We start from the raw sequence: 17,434 nt of genomic DNA on the forward strand, positions 1-17,434 counted from the left end.
TCTTCTAGTTATTGAATTTTATGGCATAAAGATTTTCATAATATTCTAGTATGATCCATTGTATATCTGTGGTATCTGTGGTGATTTCTCCTCTCTCATTTCTGATTTTGTTATATGGGTCTTTTCCCTTTTTTCCTTAGTGAATCTAGCCAGGGGTTTGTCAATTTTATTAATCTTTTCAAAGAACCAGTTCTTTGTTTTATTGATTTTTTGTATAGTCTTTTTGTTCTCTATTTCATTTAATTCTGCTCTGATTTTTATTATTTTCTTTCTTCTGTTAACTTTGGGTTGCTTTTGTTCTTCTTTCTCTAGCCTTTTAAGGTGTGATGTTAGGTTGTTTACTTGGAATTTCTCTTGTTTATTGAGATAGGCCTGTAGTAATATAAACTTCCCTCTTATTGCAGCTTTTACTGCATCCCAGAGGTTTTGATATATTGTGTTATCATTGTCATATGTCTCTATATATCTTTTGATCTCATCTGTTATTTCTCTTTTGACTCAGTCATTTTTTTTGTAGTATATTGTTTAATCTCTGTGTATTTATAGGTGTTTTTTGTTTTGTTTTTCCTCCTTTTTGCAGTTGGTTTCTAATTTCATGGCATCATGGTCAGAAAATATACTTAGAATAATCTCAATCTTTTTTAATTTGTTGATTCTTGTTCTGTGACCCAACATATGGTCTATCCTTGAGAATGTTCCATGTGCACTGGAGAAGAATGTATAGTCTGATGTTCTGGGATGGAATGTTCTGTAAATGTCAACTATGTCCATTTGGTCTAGTGTTTCATTTAAGACTGATATTTCTTTATTGATTTTTTGTTTGGTTAATCTGTCTAGAGCTGTCAATGGAGTATTACAGTCTCCAACTATAATTGTGTTTTGATCTGTTCCTCCCTTTAGTTCTTTGACTAGCTGTTTAATATATTTTGGTGCTCCTTGGTTGGGTGCATATATATTAAGAAGTGTTATATTTTCTTGATGTAGTGTTCATTTATCATTATAACATGTCAATCCTTGTCTCTTGGTATATTTGTTATCTTGAGATCTATTTTGTCAACTATAAGTATGGCTACACCTGCTTTTTTGTGGATGTTATTTGCTTGGAGAATAATTTTCCACCTTTTACTTTGAATCTACCTTTGTCTCTGCTGTTTAGATGTGTCTCTTGTAGGCAGAATATGGTTGGGTTTTGTTTTTTTCATCCACTCTGCTATGCTGTGACTCTTTACTGCTGAATTTAGACCATTTACATTTAGGGTACTTATTGATGTCTGAGGATTTCTTATAGCCATTTTATCTTTTGTTTTCTGGTAATTCTGTGTCTCCATTGGTTCTTTTCCTTTATGCATCTACCTGTTGTTTTTATTTGGTGATATTCCATACATTTTTCCTGTGTTTCTCCTTTTTTTAAGCTATATGTCTTATTTGGGGAATTTCTGTGTGTGGTTGGCATTAGTTTTATAAAAAGTGAAGTTGCATATATACCATAGTGGGTTTTTTTTCCCTTTTGAGTGCATCTGATCTTCATCTTCCTTTGCTTGTTCATACCTGTCCCTCTTCTCCTTGTATATTTTTATTGTCACAAATTATTCCTATTTATGCTGTGAGTTTTTGGCAATCCTACTTATAGCGTTATGACCTTATGTTCTTTGTTTCAGGTAGAATAACTCCCTTGAGTAGTTCCTGCAATGGAGGTTTTCTAGTGATAAAATTCCTCAGCTTCTGTATGTATGGAAATGTTCTTATTTCTCCTTCATATTTAAAGGATAATTTTGCTAGATATAATATGTGTGGCTGGTAATGTCTCTCTTTCAGACATTCGAATATTTGCTTCCACTCTCTTCTGGCTTGTAGAGTTTCTGCTGAGAAGTCCAATGAAATCCTGATGGGTTTTTCTTTGTAGGTCACTTGCTTCTTTTTCCTGGATGATTTGAGGATTTATTCTTTGTCACTAATTTTTGACAGCTTCATTACCAAGTGCCTTTGGATTGATGTAACTGGGTGTTCTGTTTGCTTCTTGGATTTGAGGATCTAGTTATGTCCATAGATTTGGGAAGTTCTCATCCACCATTTGTTTTAATAGACTATCCATTCCATATGGTCTCTCTTCCTCCTCTGCTATGCCTATGATTCTGATGTTATTTATTTATTTATTTATTTATTTATTTATTTATTTATTTATTGGAATCTCGGGTTTCTCTCTTCTTCCCTCTGCATCATTTCTTGATTCCTATCTTCAATATCACTAGTTCTTTCCTCTAAATGGTTGGTTCTGTTTTCTATGCTCATCAGCTCACTCTTCATTTCTTTAATTGCCTGGTTTATTTCCAGGGTTTCTGCTATATTCTTTTTTAAAATTTACTTTTGTTCATTGATTTGTTTTCCGAGTGTGTTTAATTGCCTGTCAGTATTTTCTCACATCTCATTAAATATTTTCAGAACTGCAATCTTGAAATCTCTGTCATCCCACTCACATAATCCCATGTGTTCCAGCCTGTTTGGGGGGGATTTTTCATTTTCTTTCTGGTCATCCTTGTTGTGGTGGCTGTTCATGGTGTTCGCTGTTCTTCTTTGTTTTCCCATTTATCTCTGAGGAGGTCTTTCTACTCTGTTCCACTTAATGGCGTTAAATTGCAAGATTTTTATCCTCTGTGGCCTCACAGTTTTGAGCCTCTGTGACTTCTTAGGGCTGTACAGCCTCTGTTGCTTGAGTGCGAGGTTTGTTTTTCCCTCACAGTAATGGCAACCCTTGACCTCCAAGGGTCCAGCCCAAGCACCCCTCCTGGGGCTCAGTCACAGAGGGAAATTGTGTTTCTACTGCAACACCTCTGGGCCTACAGATAATACACTCCTGTAGCCAATTCCAAGGGCAACGGGAGGTGAGACCTTGAAGTCTAATCCGTGGCAGGGCTCTGCAATTTATTTTCTTTGCCTGAAAGCCTGCAGCCAGGCCCAGCTGCGGGGAGCAACTCTGTAGGGAAGGTGTCTGCTAACTCGCAGCTCACGCATGCAACTCAGATCCCATTCACAACACGCCCCCAAGGTTCAGACACTCTCTCACTGTGTGCATGACCACACAGTGCCACCACTCCAGTGGCTACTCCAATGGCCAGCCACGTGCCAGATTAGCTCTCTGTGCATCCCACCGGCTGAGGAAAGTGCCCGTACCTGCTGCTGCCAGTTCCCGGTTACACTGCAGAAATGCCGCTGTGCTGTAGCCGTGTCCGGCTTCTCTCTCTTCTCCTCTCCCGGCGTACTCCAAGGAGCCCACCTTAGTTGTTTCAGTGTGCAGGTCGCTCAGGCGTGCATCCCTGTTGAGCAGGGACTTCTTTGTTGAATTGTAGGTGGTTATTTTGTTTAAATGTTAGGGGGAGAGGATAGATGTGCCCTTACACCACCATTCCTCTGACATCACTAGCAAGAGTAAAGTGTTTTAAATATGTCATGTGATAATTACCTCAAAAATGCAATGACAATTATATTATTTAATATAAAGTATCTGGATAAATAAAATAATAACATTGGTAATTAACATATAATAAAATGTTTAATTCATTAAAATAATTAATTTATAATGAAAATTTTCTAAAAAATAAAATTCACAGGCCTTAATTAATGAAGAATATGTGAACTAGGGAAAGAAAATATCAACCTTAGGTACAGGGCCTTATCAAAATATTTTGAAAATAGAAAAGGCACTAGGTTTTTGGACAGGAATATGAAATATTTCAAAAAATATCCATTCTTTTCCAAGTCAATGTGTTAATGAATATAATAAATTTTCAATAAAAATTTTCAACAAGCTATTTTAAATAAAACTATTCTGAAATGAAATTTTAAAATAAAATGAGTACGTATATCAAATAATTCTCTTAACAGAGTAAAGCAATATTAAGTAAAAGTGGGCAATAGGATAAATAAACTTTATTGTATGTTACATGTATAAAGAAACATTTTTTTAAAATAGTGTTGAACTTATGGGGAAAAATAGACATTTAACAGTAGCCGTGCGTATATCACTTAGCTATTCATCTAAGGCAGTGGTTCTCAACCTTCCTAATGCTGCGACCCTTTAATACAGTTCCTCATGTTGTGGTGACCCCCAATTTCATTGTTACAAATTGAACATAATTAAAGCATAGTGATCAATCACAAAAACAATATGTAATTATATATGTGTTTTCTGATGGTCTTAGGCGACTCCTGTGAAAGGGTCGTTCGACCCCTAAAGGGGTCGCAACCCACAGGTTGAGAACCGCTGATCTAAGGAGACAGTCTGATTGGGAGCATACATTCTCCTGCAACACCCCCAGACATCAATATAGTCTACAAGCATGATGAAGACAACTTGTCACACCAGTGGGGAAAAATAGGGCTTCTCCTCAAATGGTGTTGGGAGAAACATGATTCCAGAAATTAATGATTATCTTGTATAATAGGCAGAATATTCATAAGAGGTCATGTTTGTTTTTTAATAATATTTTCATTACAAAAGGAATTTATGGTAATTTTTACTGGAAAGGAAAGTGGCAAGGAGCACTAAGATCCCATATTCTTTCCAGAGACAATTATTATAACAGTTTTGGTGTGTCCCCTCCAATTCATATGAAATAAGCACCATTTCTTATTATTGACCTAATATTTTACATCTAATTATAACTCTTGCATTTTCAATAAATATTCTTATCATTTTCTATTTTATCACAAATATTTAATACCATTATTGACAATTATGTGAGATTCCATCCTATTGATTCTTGATGGTTTTCTTTAAAAAACTTTGGAGGCAGGGGTATGGGCTATTTGAAGTTTCCTTTTTTTCATCTTTACCGAACATAATCTGTGAACAACTATGCACATTTTTTTGTGTAAATGCAGGTTTTATAGTAGGTCTCTCTGTAGCTGAATAGAGGAATACTTTGTTGGTCCCTTGGCTTTAGTTTGGCCACATTCTCTCAGAGATTTGCATCAGAGATAAATATAAAAAATGTTGATTTTCTTTTATTTTTTCCTTTCTATAAATTGTTGTTTTATTTAGTATTAAAACAGTTCCGAAAGGAAGTGAGTAGTTTCATAGTTATTTAAAAGCAATCAATTACAGTTATTTTTACGGGGCTAATCAGTATCCTTTAAATGTGTAATCAAGTGGCAGCTGTAATTACTTGAGCTACTTGGCTCAGGCCTACAGCTGAATCTACAGAAATTCACCCACTTTTCTTTCCTGTTCCTTCAGAGACTGTAACTAAGGTGTTCTATTTTGTTTTGTTTTTTTTTCTCCTCATAAAGCTTAGTTTTGGAGGAATTCCAGTACCAGGCAAACCTGGGACCTTTTTAAAGAAAAACTTCCAGGGATGCATGGAAAATCTCTATTACAATGGAATCAACATAATTGATCTGGCTAAAAGGCGGAAGCATCAGATTTACACCGTGGTAAGTCGGCATCTTTTCAGCTTGGTGGTTTCTAACCCTTTACACATCCCACCCTTGGCACCTCTTCACAGTATGTTTATAATCCTTTTGGAGGCCCCATCCACCTCCAAAGAGGGGAGGAGATGCAGGGCCTGGGTCAGTGTGAATTACTTTATTGGGAGAAACCAAGGTATTAGAGGAGCCTGGGGAATTTCATGTTTCCGACTATGATTTCTGTGGCAGCTGTGGGTAAGTTTTGCAGTCTACACTGGGCCAACATGATTGTCTTTATTACCTGTGGGAAATGAAACAACGGAACCAGAGATTCTATCCAATTGTTATTGTTGATACTTAAAATAGGGCATTTTGAATGAGAAGTCAAACTTTGGTGTTTTGAGATTCCCATTCAGCAAGTAAAATAAACTTTAATCACTAAATATTTCTCCTCTCCAATAGACGGTGAGTTTCCTGCAGAACAGGGCTGTCTTTTTCTTTGTCACTAGAGCATTTACAATGCCTAGCAGGTGCCTTGCACATGGTTGGTGCTCACTAACGCTATTTCCAGCCGTACCTGCCCATTTGTCGATTTCTCCTTCCAGTTCTGTCAGTTGGGGGGTCATATGTGTACAGCTCAGTGGTTCGGTGGGAGCAGTAAAGGTTGTCTCTTCCTCGTGGATTGGCAATTGTATCAATACATCATGCTCTTTTCTGTCTGTGATAACTGTCTTTCCTTGTTATCACTGGGCTGCAGTGAAAGTGCTGGCCTGTCACTGAGCCTTCTCTGACGCCATCCCTGCAGGGACTGGGTGGGGTCCCTCCTTACTGCTGAGTCCTGTCCTAGACATGTGGTCTCCACTGGGCTCACAGGAGAGGCTTCCTAAGTCTGCAAGGGTTGAAGTCCAACTCCCTACTTAGTCTCCCTGACACCTGGCTAGGAGCTCTGGGCGCCTTGGGGTAGCCTGGTGGGTCGTGGGTGGTGGGGCCCTGCTGTGTCTGTGGTGTTGGCTGGCGTAGAGCAGTTATCATGTGAAGGTTTCTGAGGCACTGTGCTTCCTTTTCCTGGCCCTTTGATGACAGAGAACAGACTTCTAATGTAGATTTCGTCCTGCACCAGTTGGTCTCTGGGTTGCTAGCTTCTTCAGCAACAAGTTTGGGACACATAAGGCCAAAAGAAAACCTAGGGAACTCATCCTCTTGTCCTTTGGGCCTCAGAACACTTACATATACTGGCTTTCTTCTCTCCACCGTTCATATTCTAGTTCTCTTTTACACATAATGTGTGGAGGTTTTTCGTTGTACTTTGTGGTAGAAATAAGGAAAATCATACTATTTCATCTTCCCAGAAGCAGAAGTTCCTTAACTGACATGCATTTAAAACCCACGACAAGCACAGGCCATCCTGTCATTGACAGGAAAAACCGGATTCTCTTTGCAATCTGGTCACTGGGCCATCTGGTCAAACTGAGATTTATACGACCTTTAAGTGTATTGCTTTCCTGTGATGAGTATAAGCTCTAACTGAAATTTCTATTTTAGGGTTCCATAAGTTAGCACATTTGTTAATGTGCCCATTGGATTCCAGGGTGTGAGGCAAGGTGATTTGGGGGAAATCACACTTGGGTTAAAGTTGTCAACATTTTAAAAAGTTTATGCCAAATGTCTGACTGTTATTCAGTCAGACTGAAGAGTGTGGATGATGCAAAGGGGTTTAGTTCCCTGCCTATGGTTCTAGGAGATTCTGGCCCAGCCCTTGGTTCCGGACAACTCTCCCACCACATGTGCTTAGGCTCCTGTCTCCTCATGAAGCTAAGCACTAGCTTGCTAATGACTCTTCCCCTGAGTCTAGGCCAGGAGACTGGAGCCATGTCATACATACTATGCCATCCATCCCCCAATGTTACGCCCAGGAGACATTTTATAAGATACCAGTTTCACCGAACTCCACCTGCCAATGCAGTGGATCTCACCCGCTAGAAGTGTAGCTTAGGTGACTGTCCTGACCATCAGCACGTTGGGAAGGCAGGGCAGCTCTGCCTGCTGCAGGGCCTGTTGCAATGCCTGCTGCAGTGCCCACTGCAGTGCTCGGAGCTGGCAGGGCAATTTGGAAAACAAGGAGCTGAGCAAACATTGCTCACTGTCACTGCCCAGCACCTGGGCTCCTCCTCCTCCAATGCCTGAGCTCAGCTGTCAATCGGGTCCCTGTGGCAACATTCCTGAAGGAAGTCTTCGTAGATATTAGGTATTAGAAATATTTTAATCAGATATATTAGATAAGTCACTGAGTTTGTGGTGCAGAAAAAGGAGAAATAAGGAAGGACGAGGAAAAACCCCATGAATTTCCAAATATTGGCAAACTTACCTCTTTTTTGTGAAAATCATTAACTAAAAATGTAATAAATGTTTTGCTGAGTTTAAACTACCAAAGCACTTGCCAAGTTTCCTAAAACTCTGCTAGCATACTTTATTCCTCAGAGCCTAATTGGTGTTGTTATTATTAGGAGGCACAAAGACTCCATTCAGTAGTAATGTACTTGCAAAAAAATCCCAAGAAAACTGCTTTACTTTATAGGTAGACAACCTTTAGTTTTAACCTTCATAATTTAAGTGGAAAAAACACCATATTTTTCTTCCAAATAACTTTCATCACCTTGGTTAGGTGGGACTGTAGATCACTACACACACACACACACACACACACAATTATACCCAAGTCTTTTTTCCGCCTTTAGAATTCCATGTGGGAAGAAATGGTTTGTACTAATAATTACAACATCTTTTATTTCCCTAGTCAGGCTTAAAGTTTCTCCAAGACACAGTATCAGCCACAAAGTCAGCTTCGCTCCAAGTCCCTGAGTCACCTCTGTGCTAATTGAGGACCTTTAAAGGAATGGTGTTTGGTCCTTTTCCAGTGTCACTGAAGCTCTCCCAGGCCTGGCGATTTCAGAGTTAGTGGGAGACTCAGGAGCCAACACAATGCTGTGCATGTATGGTGATGCCCATGCATTACAAACTGTGATGCAAGGCTCCAGGGAGCACGGGCTGGGCTGTGTCCAGCTCCAGCCTCTCCAGCGGCTGCAGTAGCAGCGTCCCCCATGCAATCTGTCATTCCCTCCTTGCGGGACCTGCCCACTCCCTAGAGATTGAGCAGCTGCTCCTCCGGGATAATTGGATTTAGTCTTTATAGCTTTATTTGACTATAAGATGATCTTCCACATCCAGAAATGCAGTAAAACTAACAGCTTAAAATAGACATAAAAAACACCTCCCTATTCTTCCTCAAATCTTTCATCCTATGCTAATGTACTCCTATATAATAAACTATCAGGAAGTGAATGGCCCATTGAAATGTGTGTACAGTACCTGTAATGGGTGTTACTGTATAAATAAGAAAATATTGCCCTGCTAGTTTCCTGAGAATGATTAATTTCATACCCTCCACTTCATAATAAATGATGCTTTCTGATTGCTACATCACCTCTCCCAGAGGCAAGGGGAGTACTATGATTGTCTAGGAGTTGGTTGGAGTCTCACCAATTTATTTTATTGTAGAATTTAAAATTATTTTTTTATTTAAAAAAAGAGCATAGTAAAAATGTTCATGTTAATGTACTTTGATTTCAATAGAAGGGAAGACAAAATAAAATGGTTATAGTAGAGCTCTGGTTACAAATTGGCTTTGGAGCTAATTGACCATGTCAATTCACTTCTTTGCCTTTGTCTCCAAATAATGGAAATCAAGGCAATGGATGGGCGATGGCCGATACGAAGCGTTTACAATGATGCCCACACCATTGCGGCTACAATTGCTAAACAGCCTAGAGGGAAGCAGCACAGTCTTCTCAGCTCACTGCTCCTGGCAGCACCGGAGCAACACAAGGGGCAACGAACTGCTTAGGTTCCTAGTCCCCAATCCATGCTCTCTCTTAAATATCTTAAATGATATTAAATAAAATTAAAGATGTAAAATAGGGGCAGTTATAGAATCAAACTCAAAGTGTTATTGTGAAGATTGACTCTATATTTGGCACAATACAAGGTCCACCACAGTAAGCACTCAAAAAGTTGGACCTATTATTAAGAAAAATTTCTACTCCTCCATTTGACTGAAGTAGGCATGCAAACGAGTATTTATTTGTCATCTTAGGTAGACAATTGATGAATCACATACAATTTGCATTCTATAATAAAAGTAGATTGGAGAGAACTCATGTTCTACCTCCTGAGTCTGAAGATTAGTTTACTCAAAAACTGTATAAATTATTAAGTGAGTTTTGGGTTAAAGATATTACAAAACTTATCCATCTCATTCATTTGAGGGAATTTAATGACCAGTTCTAGACCAGACTTGCTTAAATGATGTGCTCCTATAAAAATACAGCCTTTAGAAAAGACGTTACCCAGTGGACTGGGAATAATAAGCATACTAAGTAACAGTGGGGGAAGGGGAAGTTTATTACCTTCTGTATCCCTCTCTCAGTCATTCACATCATTGGAGCATAATTGTTTATTTCTTGCAGTTCTGAAGCCAAAGAAATGCACTCAGAAATAAGTATAAGTGTACAGATGACAACAGACACACATTCACATCTGAAGTCACACACACACACACACACACACACACACACACACACACACACACGTCTAGCAACCTTTGTCTTACCTTCCTATGACCCAGAAGCTCATGAAAATTGCTCAGCGAAAACTCCCTGGTGTCTAGTGAAGCCTATAATCTCTTGAGCTTGTCCCTGGGATCATGTTTCATCTCTGGAACCTGCTCTGTGATAAATTATACTTTGCTTTGATGGAAGACATCATTTGAAAAAGCACTGACATATCATGTCTTCTCTCGGAGCACTCCTGCTGTCTCCCACGGCCACTGACCAGCCTGACATTCGCGTCACCTGCTTCTACACCGTATGCTCCTCATTCCCTGGAAAAATTATTTCCAAGTTATTAGCATCCAGAGGAGTTACTTCCTTTCTTTCTTTGAAAAAACTGAAATAGTTTCAAGGTCATATGAGAAATAATATGACTTAAAACTTAAAAAATAAAATAACAATAAAATGGTCATCCTCTCTGAAAATTATTCTACCTTATATCAGTGTTATAACTTTCTTTTTGAAGGTGACCTGTTTCATTAGCTCATATAAGGAAATCATTACTTGAAGTTATTAAAAACTACTTTAGAATGTTAATATATATATATTCCTGAAAAGCATTTGGAATATGCAGAACACCCAAACAGCCAGAGAGAAAAACACTGTTCTCATGTATATATATATTTTATTTTCATATTTTAAATATATATTTTATATAGCATAGACCATATTTTATTGACAACTTTATATCTTGCTTTTTATGGTTAATATTTTTCATTAAATACTTTCTATCTTTAAATTTTTATTAAAACTATTTAATATATTTATTTATAAGCATCAATACATCATTTAAATGTTAAATAAATTCACCACAGTTTATTTAAGAGTCTATCATGTTAAATTTAGGCTTGAATTTTTGCTGCCATAAATAATTACAAAAATATATATTTTGTGACTCAACCCATATTGTTTAAAGTCCCTACCCCCACACAGTGTACAGAGGAACATGAGTCTCCTGCCAGTTTCACCTTATGCTTTCCAGCCATTTGAATATTCAAATGATTTTAATGGGGTTAAATTAAAGTTGGAATGAACTCAGTTTCTATTAAAACTTTCAGCTAATGAGCTGAGCATGTTTATTTTTTTCCACAATAATAATGCCAATTATAGTCCCTTCATTTGAAGACATTTTGCTTCAGAGAACTGTCTTATAGACAATGTCAATGTTAATTCCAGAGGACAGTGAGAGGAATGACAGATGGACCTGCCTTTGTATTAGTTCTTCTGTCCCTGAAACATCTCTGAGAGGCAGGCAGAGGCAGACATTATAATCTACTTTTTATACTAAAGGTACTTATGCTCAGGACTAGGCAAAGTCAATGATATATAGTCAACGACCGAGTCATTCACAGTCTTCTTCCTCTTCTTCTGGAAAATACTACACTATCAGCTTTTGTTATTTTTATTATACATCTATTTTTCCTAGGGCCCTGAATGACTTTCATGCCAAAGTGAAGAAAGCAATGCAAAGCTGGACAGATTCATGAATAGCGCCACTGACCTGGGAATTGAAGACCAATGAGATGTTTCAGAAATGGCCCCTATGTAGTTTGTTAATTGTCAAATAATTTTCTCTTGGGTGCCTCTTGCATGTAAGAACTTAGGGGCAAAATCCTTGCCTTTGGCAAGAGAAAGAAAAGTGGCAGCAGAGGGTGGAGTGTCTAGGGGGAGCCTAATTCCTGAACCCAGATGGCTGTGACCCTGGCATGAGCTTCTAACTGGTCCCAAAGCTCTCAGTGTGTCTAGTCTCTGGCATCTGGCTGCCAGGCTCTTCCTCCGAAGATTAAGGAGATGGATGAGAACCTTGCATAGGGATTAAATGCTTTCTCAGAGACTCAGCCCTCTGAGTTTAGCAATGGCCCTTGTAGTTCTACAAGGTGAATAGAAACTTTTGAGCTTGGGTTTTGAGTCCTTCCTAATCCAATATATAAAAGTTTATTTCACATAGTTTCTCACCAGGGCTTCTTCTTTCCCAGCCAGGCATAGACTATCTGCTCTTCCTGGAACTCACTCTATGCATGGCCTCCTCTAAGCCTTTCATTCTGTGCTCTCTCACACCAGCTAAGATACCTTTCTTCATCTTATTTGATGCCCCAACCCCAAACTAGCCATCCTTCTTCAGTAGCACCCTGAACCATAGGGATACTCAAAATCTTTATCTGATTGTCAGAGGCAGAGCAGGGTTGTGGAGCCCCCAAAGCTGTGTCAACCAGGGAACCTTGAATTTTGCCTTGTGGAGAGGCTCAGAGTAACTGGAAGTCAGGCAGAGAAACCTAGGTTTCAGGGGCTTTGGGACAAACAATTGGAAAGTTTTAAAATTATAAAAATGGAACCACAATTAGGGTGTACTAGTGTGAGCCCTCTGCATGTCCACCCTGAACGAGTCCTCTCCAGTGGATTGTCTGTGCTAGGAAGTCCTGGGGCCAGGTGCAGACCGGATAAAAGTAGGTGCTACAGTTCATAAGCAGAATCCATGGGTTTAGGAAAACAGTGGCGTAGAATGTGCTGTCACTGGCCATGCTTAGTGCCTTTCAGATGCACCTTCTCCTCAGAACTTCTCTCAGGCTCTCAGGCCCATTATACTGTCCTTGCTGTCACCCACACCTTTACATGATATGATGCAACTTAGCACTTGATTCATCAACATCATCAAAATAATGTTTTTGAGTACTTACTGTGTTCATGGCTAATGATCCTTGCCTTTAATGGGTGATGAACTTTAACCATTTGTATGCCATAAGCGTCTATAGAAGCAAGCAGTGGACCTTTTTTAAATTAAATTCAAAATATCGTGGCCATTAACTGGTTAAACCTCTCTCTGCTCCAGCATCCACACACCATTTCAGTATTCAAAATTCAAAGCTGATGCTCTGACATTGGCCATATCCTCACAGGTGCTTCCTGCTCTCTTGCCCACCAACCATTTTGAGGGCCACCCCTCTTCTTCTCGCCGCACTTGCCTGTGTGGTTTGACTGCACTTTTTGTTTGTTTCACCACATTGATTGCTCTTAATAAGTACCTCTGGTTTCTCCACAGCTTTCTGCTTCGCTGCTCTGACTACACCTCATGCCCTGCAGCCTGAGAGGCTGACAGTGCTTCCAAATACCACATACCAGCCACTGCTCACTATTGGCAAAGCTCACAGACAGCCTACACGGGTTTAGAAGGAGAGGTCACAGGGCTGTTAGCCAAGAAATACTTAATGAGAGTGTAGGAACTTGACATGAACATTGAAGAATAATATCACTTAAATAATTCCAAGGTGATAAGAAGGCAGTCCATGCAGAAGAATGGTCTATGCAAAAGCTCAAGTATTTCTAGGGAACAATATGTTTTATTCCAGTCTAGTTGTTTGCAAGAGTTTTTCCTATCACCCTAAGTATTTTGAAAGTTTCACAAAGTAAACTTAGCTTTCTGTGTCACTCACAGTGTTGAATATGTGACAGTAATTATAGATGAAGGTGTTATGTGTTGAGGAAGAATAGGATCTTCATTTTTTAAATTTTTCCTAAATATGCTTTCAGTGACTTCAGAGAGGAAGAGAGAGAGAGAGAGAGAGAGAGAGAGAGAGAGAGAGAGAGAGAGAGAGAGAGAGAGAGAGAGAAAGAGAGAGAGAGAGAGAGAAAGAGAGAAACATTGATGATGAGGAAGAATCATTGTTCCGCTGCCTCCTATTGGGGATCCAGCCAACAACCCAGGCATGTGCCTTGACCAGGAATTGAATCAGGACCTCCTGGTTCATAGGTCAAAGCTCAACTATTTAGCCACACTGGCCAGGAAGGATATGAGCTTTGAAGCCAGTAAGGTTAAACCTCAGAACTACTGCATAATAACTATAGAATCTGGATATAACAGTCACTCCTGAGATATTATAGGCCTTGAATCACAATTATATTTATTGCCCCATTTTGCTCATCATTTCTTATTGTACGTTCCCCACAAAGAAATAGTTCTGTGATTGTGTCTCTCCTCTCTGTAAATAGCCTTTTACAAGTACAACACCAAAGATTTCAGATCAGTGATTACTAAGATGTTAAGGACATCCACCCCTATAAGAATATAATGAAAACTAGGAATACATTTTATTTTGAATAACATTTTAGGGGCACAGAGATGTGCTGAGGCCTCCATGAACCACAATCAAGAGCTTCAGGTTAAACTTTGAATTAGGAGAATAGTAGATAAAATTAAATCTTTTCTCCATTTTTACAAAACCCTAATCGTCTATAAGTGTTCCTTGTTCAGTGACCAGGACCCTGATTAAGCAGGGCCCTGACCCTGCATCAGTTCCATGTGGGCTAGCTGGGCTATGGGCTACTTCTCAGAAACTCTCACCTTCTTTCACAAGATTTAGAAGACACCCATATCTGCCATGGTGCAGGTTATTTGAAATGGAAATTTTTAATATAAATATTGTTAGCTAGTAGAAGATGCTTAACTATTAAAATGTTGTAAAAGAGGATTGTGAGGGGTTTAGAAATATCAATACAAGAAGTCAGGTCCTTCCTCTAGATGAAGAGAGAGTATATTGAAGAAACTAAGGCCCAAGAGAGCTCCCCCTGCCCACCTCCCAGGCCGCCATCCAGGGAGTCATGATTACCAGGGGAATCATGCAGCCCGCAGACAGCAAAGATGCTTGCCAGAAAGCACAGGTCTCAGCTGCCTGTGGAAGCTCACCAACGAGGAGTGTGGGCTGAGTGCACACCTGGAGCTCAACTCTGGGGATCCACTGGGCTCCACTGATAAACACTAATGGAGGAAAGGGACCCGGGTGGGAGGGAAGTATCTCTAAAGGCGATCCCCACCCCTGCAGTGCCCCTCCATACCCTCTACTATAAAGCCTAACTTTTGGCCAGGGCATGAAAGAGAAATGTTTATAGGGTCCAACTCCAATAGCAACATCAGGACAAAGAAGCTGGCTTTGGAGCTAAGATTCAGAAACCTAACTTTTTTTTCTTTGAAAATTTAGATTAAAAATTAGATACCTTGGACATCGACAAGAAAGGGTTGGGAACACAAAGGGAGGCACACACATGTTCATGACTCAGTGTCGCCTGCCACAGCCTTAGACAATAATAGCATGTCTCACAAAGGTGTGAAATACAATTTATTTAACTCAGTCACTACATATTTGCTTAATAAAAAAATATAGTGGCAGTACAACCACTCTCTTTAGGGATCCATGTAAGGAATTATATTAGAGAGAATTCCTTGTCCTCAAAGATTAAGGCCCTCTGGAGTAGGCTTGCTTTGGAAGTACCCAAACAATTTACCACTGGACATAAATTGTGCCAAATATGCATATGCTACAATTCTCACAAAACTCAAATTATACCTAAAGGTTTTCTCATGCAGCTTGCTCCCCCTCCGCCTTTGAAATTGTTTTAATTTCTCACTATTTCTTTTGCGTTTTATCTAATACCTTAGCTGAGCTCATCACTTCATTTCCGTCATCCCTCAGGGTTACCCATTCTTCCCTTGGGGACCTTCCTGATGACATAAGAAGGTCCCAATTTCCCCTTGCTTCAGCCACGAAAGCAGGTCCTTTGAGAGGCATTCATATCTGCCCTCACTGCATCAATCCAATCTGTCTTAGCTATTTAAAAATAAAGTGTTTAATGCAAATTAAAAGATTGTCTATGCCTGTGAGAAAGTAGCTCAGAGATCAGAATGAGGTTGAGAGGACACATTTAGCCTTGAGCGCTCACATCTGATGTGTCTGGTGGAAATGCACATTTGAAGGGATTTGGGATGGTGGAATGCCCTAAAGCCCATGATTCACTTGAGTTCTGTGCACTGCACGGTGAAGGCCTGGGAGCACAGAGTTCTGTGAAGATTGCTGCGGCAACCACAGCTGAGGATCGCACCGAGAAAGGACCACTCAGTGCCAGCTCCCCGAGGCGAGTGGGGCTCTGGCAGCACCAGAAGATGCCCCAGTTTTCTAGGCAGCCTTTGATGCGTGATCTTCATTCCACATGCATGGACAAATGTAAATCTTCACACTGGAAATGGAGTAACAACCCATTCCACACGCTTTTAGTAAACTGGGAAGCATGTGAACGTATCAGACTTTTAATTCAGTGTGATGACCACCGAAAAGAAGTAGGACAATCTAAGGATCTTTTCTTCATGTTTTTACCCATAAACCTAAGTGTGATAATGAGGGATTGGCCTTCTGTGCGGTGTGTGTCTGATTTGGGGGGCTAAGGACAGATGTCCTGCAGCCCCCACACCCCCTGTAGGAAGCGGTGGCCCTGTGTTTCGGAGGGCCAGGAGGTGATCAGGCCAAACACTGCTCTGGGAAAGGACAGGAACCCCAGCCCTCTCAGTCATATAACTAAGCAACCAATGGATGAACCCAGAAGTATTTTGAAAATAATATACAGCCGAAACCGGTTTGGCTCAGTGGAGTGGATGAACCCAGAAGTATTTTGAAAATAATATACAATTCTCATTTCCATTAAAAATTGATATTTACACAGTACAGGACATTTTGGTAAACACAGAAAAGTAGAAAGAAAAAAAGTACCTGCATTCTCAACAAAGCCTACCACAATATTATAAAATTATATGTTTTCTAGTCTTCATTTTTAAAGGAATATCTTTAAATATTGTGTGTCCACATTTCCTTTTCTTATCTGGACACCAGTCAGATTGGCTTGTAAGGCCCACTGTGATGGCCTCATTTTGTCATAATCACCCCTTTAATGTCCCCATCTCCAAATATGGCCTCATTCGTAGATACGAGGGGCTAGTGCTTCAATATTCAGCCCATAATACTCACTTAAGATTTTATTATCTGGAGACCACTTACTTTGCTTGTATCAGCTACCTATTGCAGAGGTGCAAAAATAATTTTCCTCTAGTCTTTCTAAGTTTTATTTTTTGATGGGTTAATCACAAAATTAACATGAGACAGCTTAACAGGAGGAAATGTCCAAAGTTACCACATACGTACACACGGGGTTCCACGAGGAAAGGAGACCCCAGAACACACTGGCCCTGAGGCTCACGTGCCATCCTGGACTATGGAGAGGGAGGCAGGGCTGGGACCTCAAAGGGAAACAGGCAACGCCCAGGCAGGTGAGAAAGAGCCAACATGTGGTCAACAGTCCCGCTGGCCGCCAGGAACCGTGGGCCACGGAGGGGACCAGCGCTGCTGGATTCCCCCGTCTGCACGCTGGGTTCACATGTGCTGAGGGGAGTATGCGGGGCGCTGCTCCCTTCCTGAAGCAGGTTCTTCTACCTGAATACCTTTAGGCAGGTGGTGGTGGTGGGGAGGGGGGATGTCAAAGGTTTTTTTCTAGTTTCTTGCTTCTTAATAACCAGCTTAAAGTCAATATCTCAAAAGGCATATGTTGGGGTG

General features: G+C 40.1%; 1 protein-coding gene across 1 annotated transcript in view; it reads left to right on the forward strand.

Annotated features, from left to right (window-relative positions):
* The window catches only part of CNTNAP5 (contactin associated protein-like 5), a 921,850-nt gene that overhangs the window by 467,160 nt on the left and 437,256 nt on the right, over positions 1–17,434 (forward strand). Inside the window, exon 7 of the mRNA XM_014548314.1 lies at positions 5,287–5,430. Within this exon, the coding sequence (XP_014403800.1) occupies positions 5,287–5,430 (144 nt within the window). The remainder of the gene's footprint in view (positions 1–5,286; positions 5,431–17,434) is intronic.

This window comes from Myotis brandtii, unplaced genomic scaffold (assembly GCF_000412655.1).
Source record: "Myotis brandtii unplaced genomic scaffold, ASM41265v1 scaffold501, whole genome shotgun sequence".
Taxonomy (NCBI): domain Eukaryota; kingdom Metazoa; phylum Chordata; class Mammalia; order Chiroptera; family Vespertilionidae; genus Myotis; species Myotis brandtii.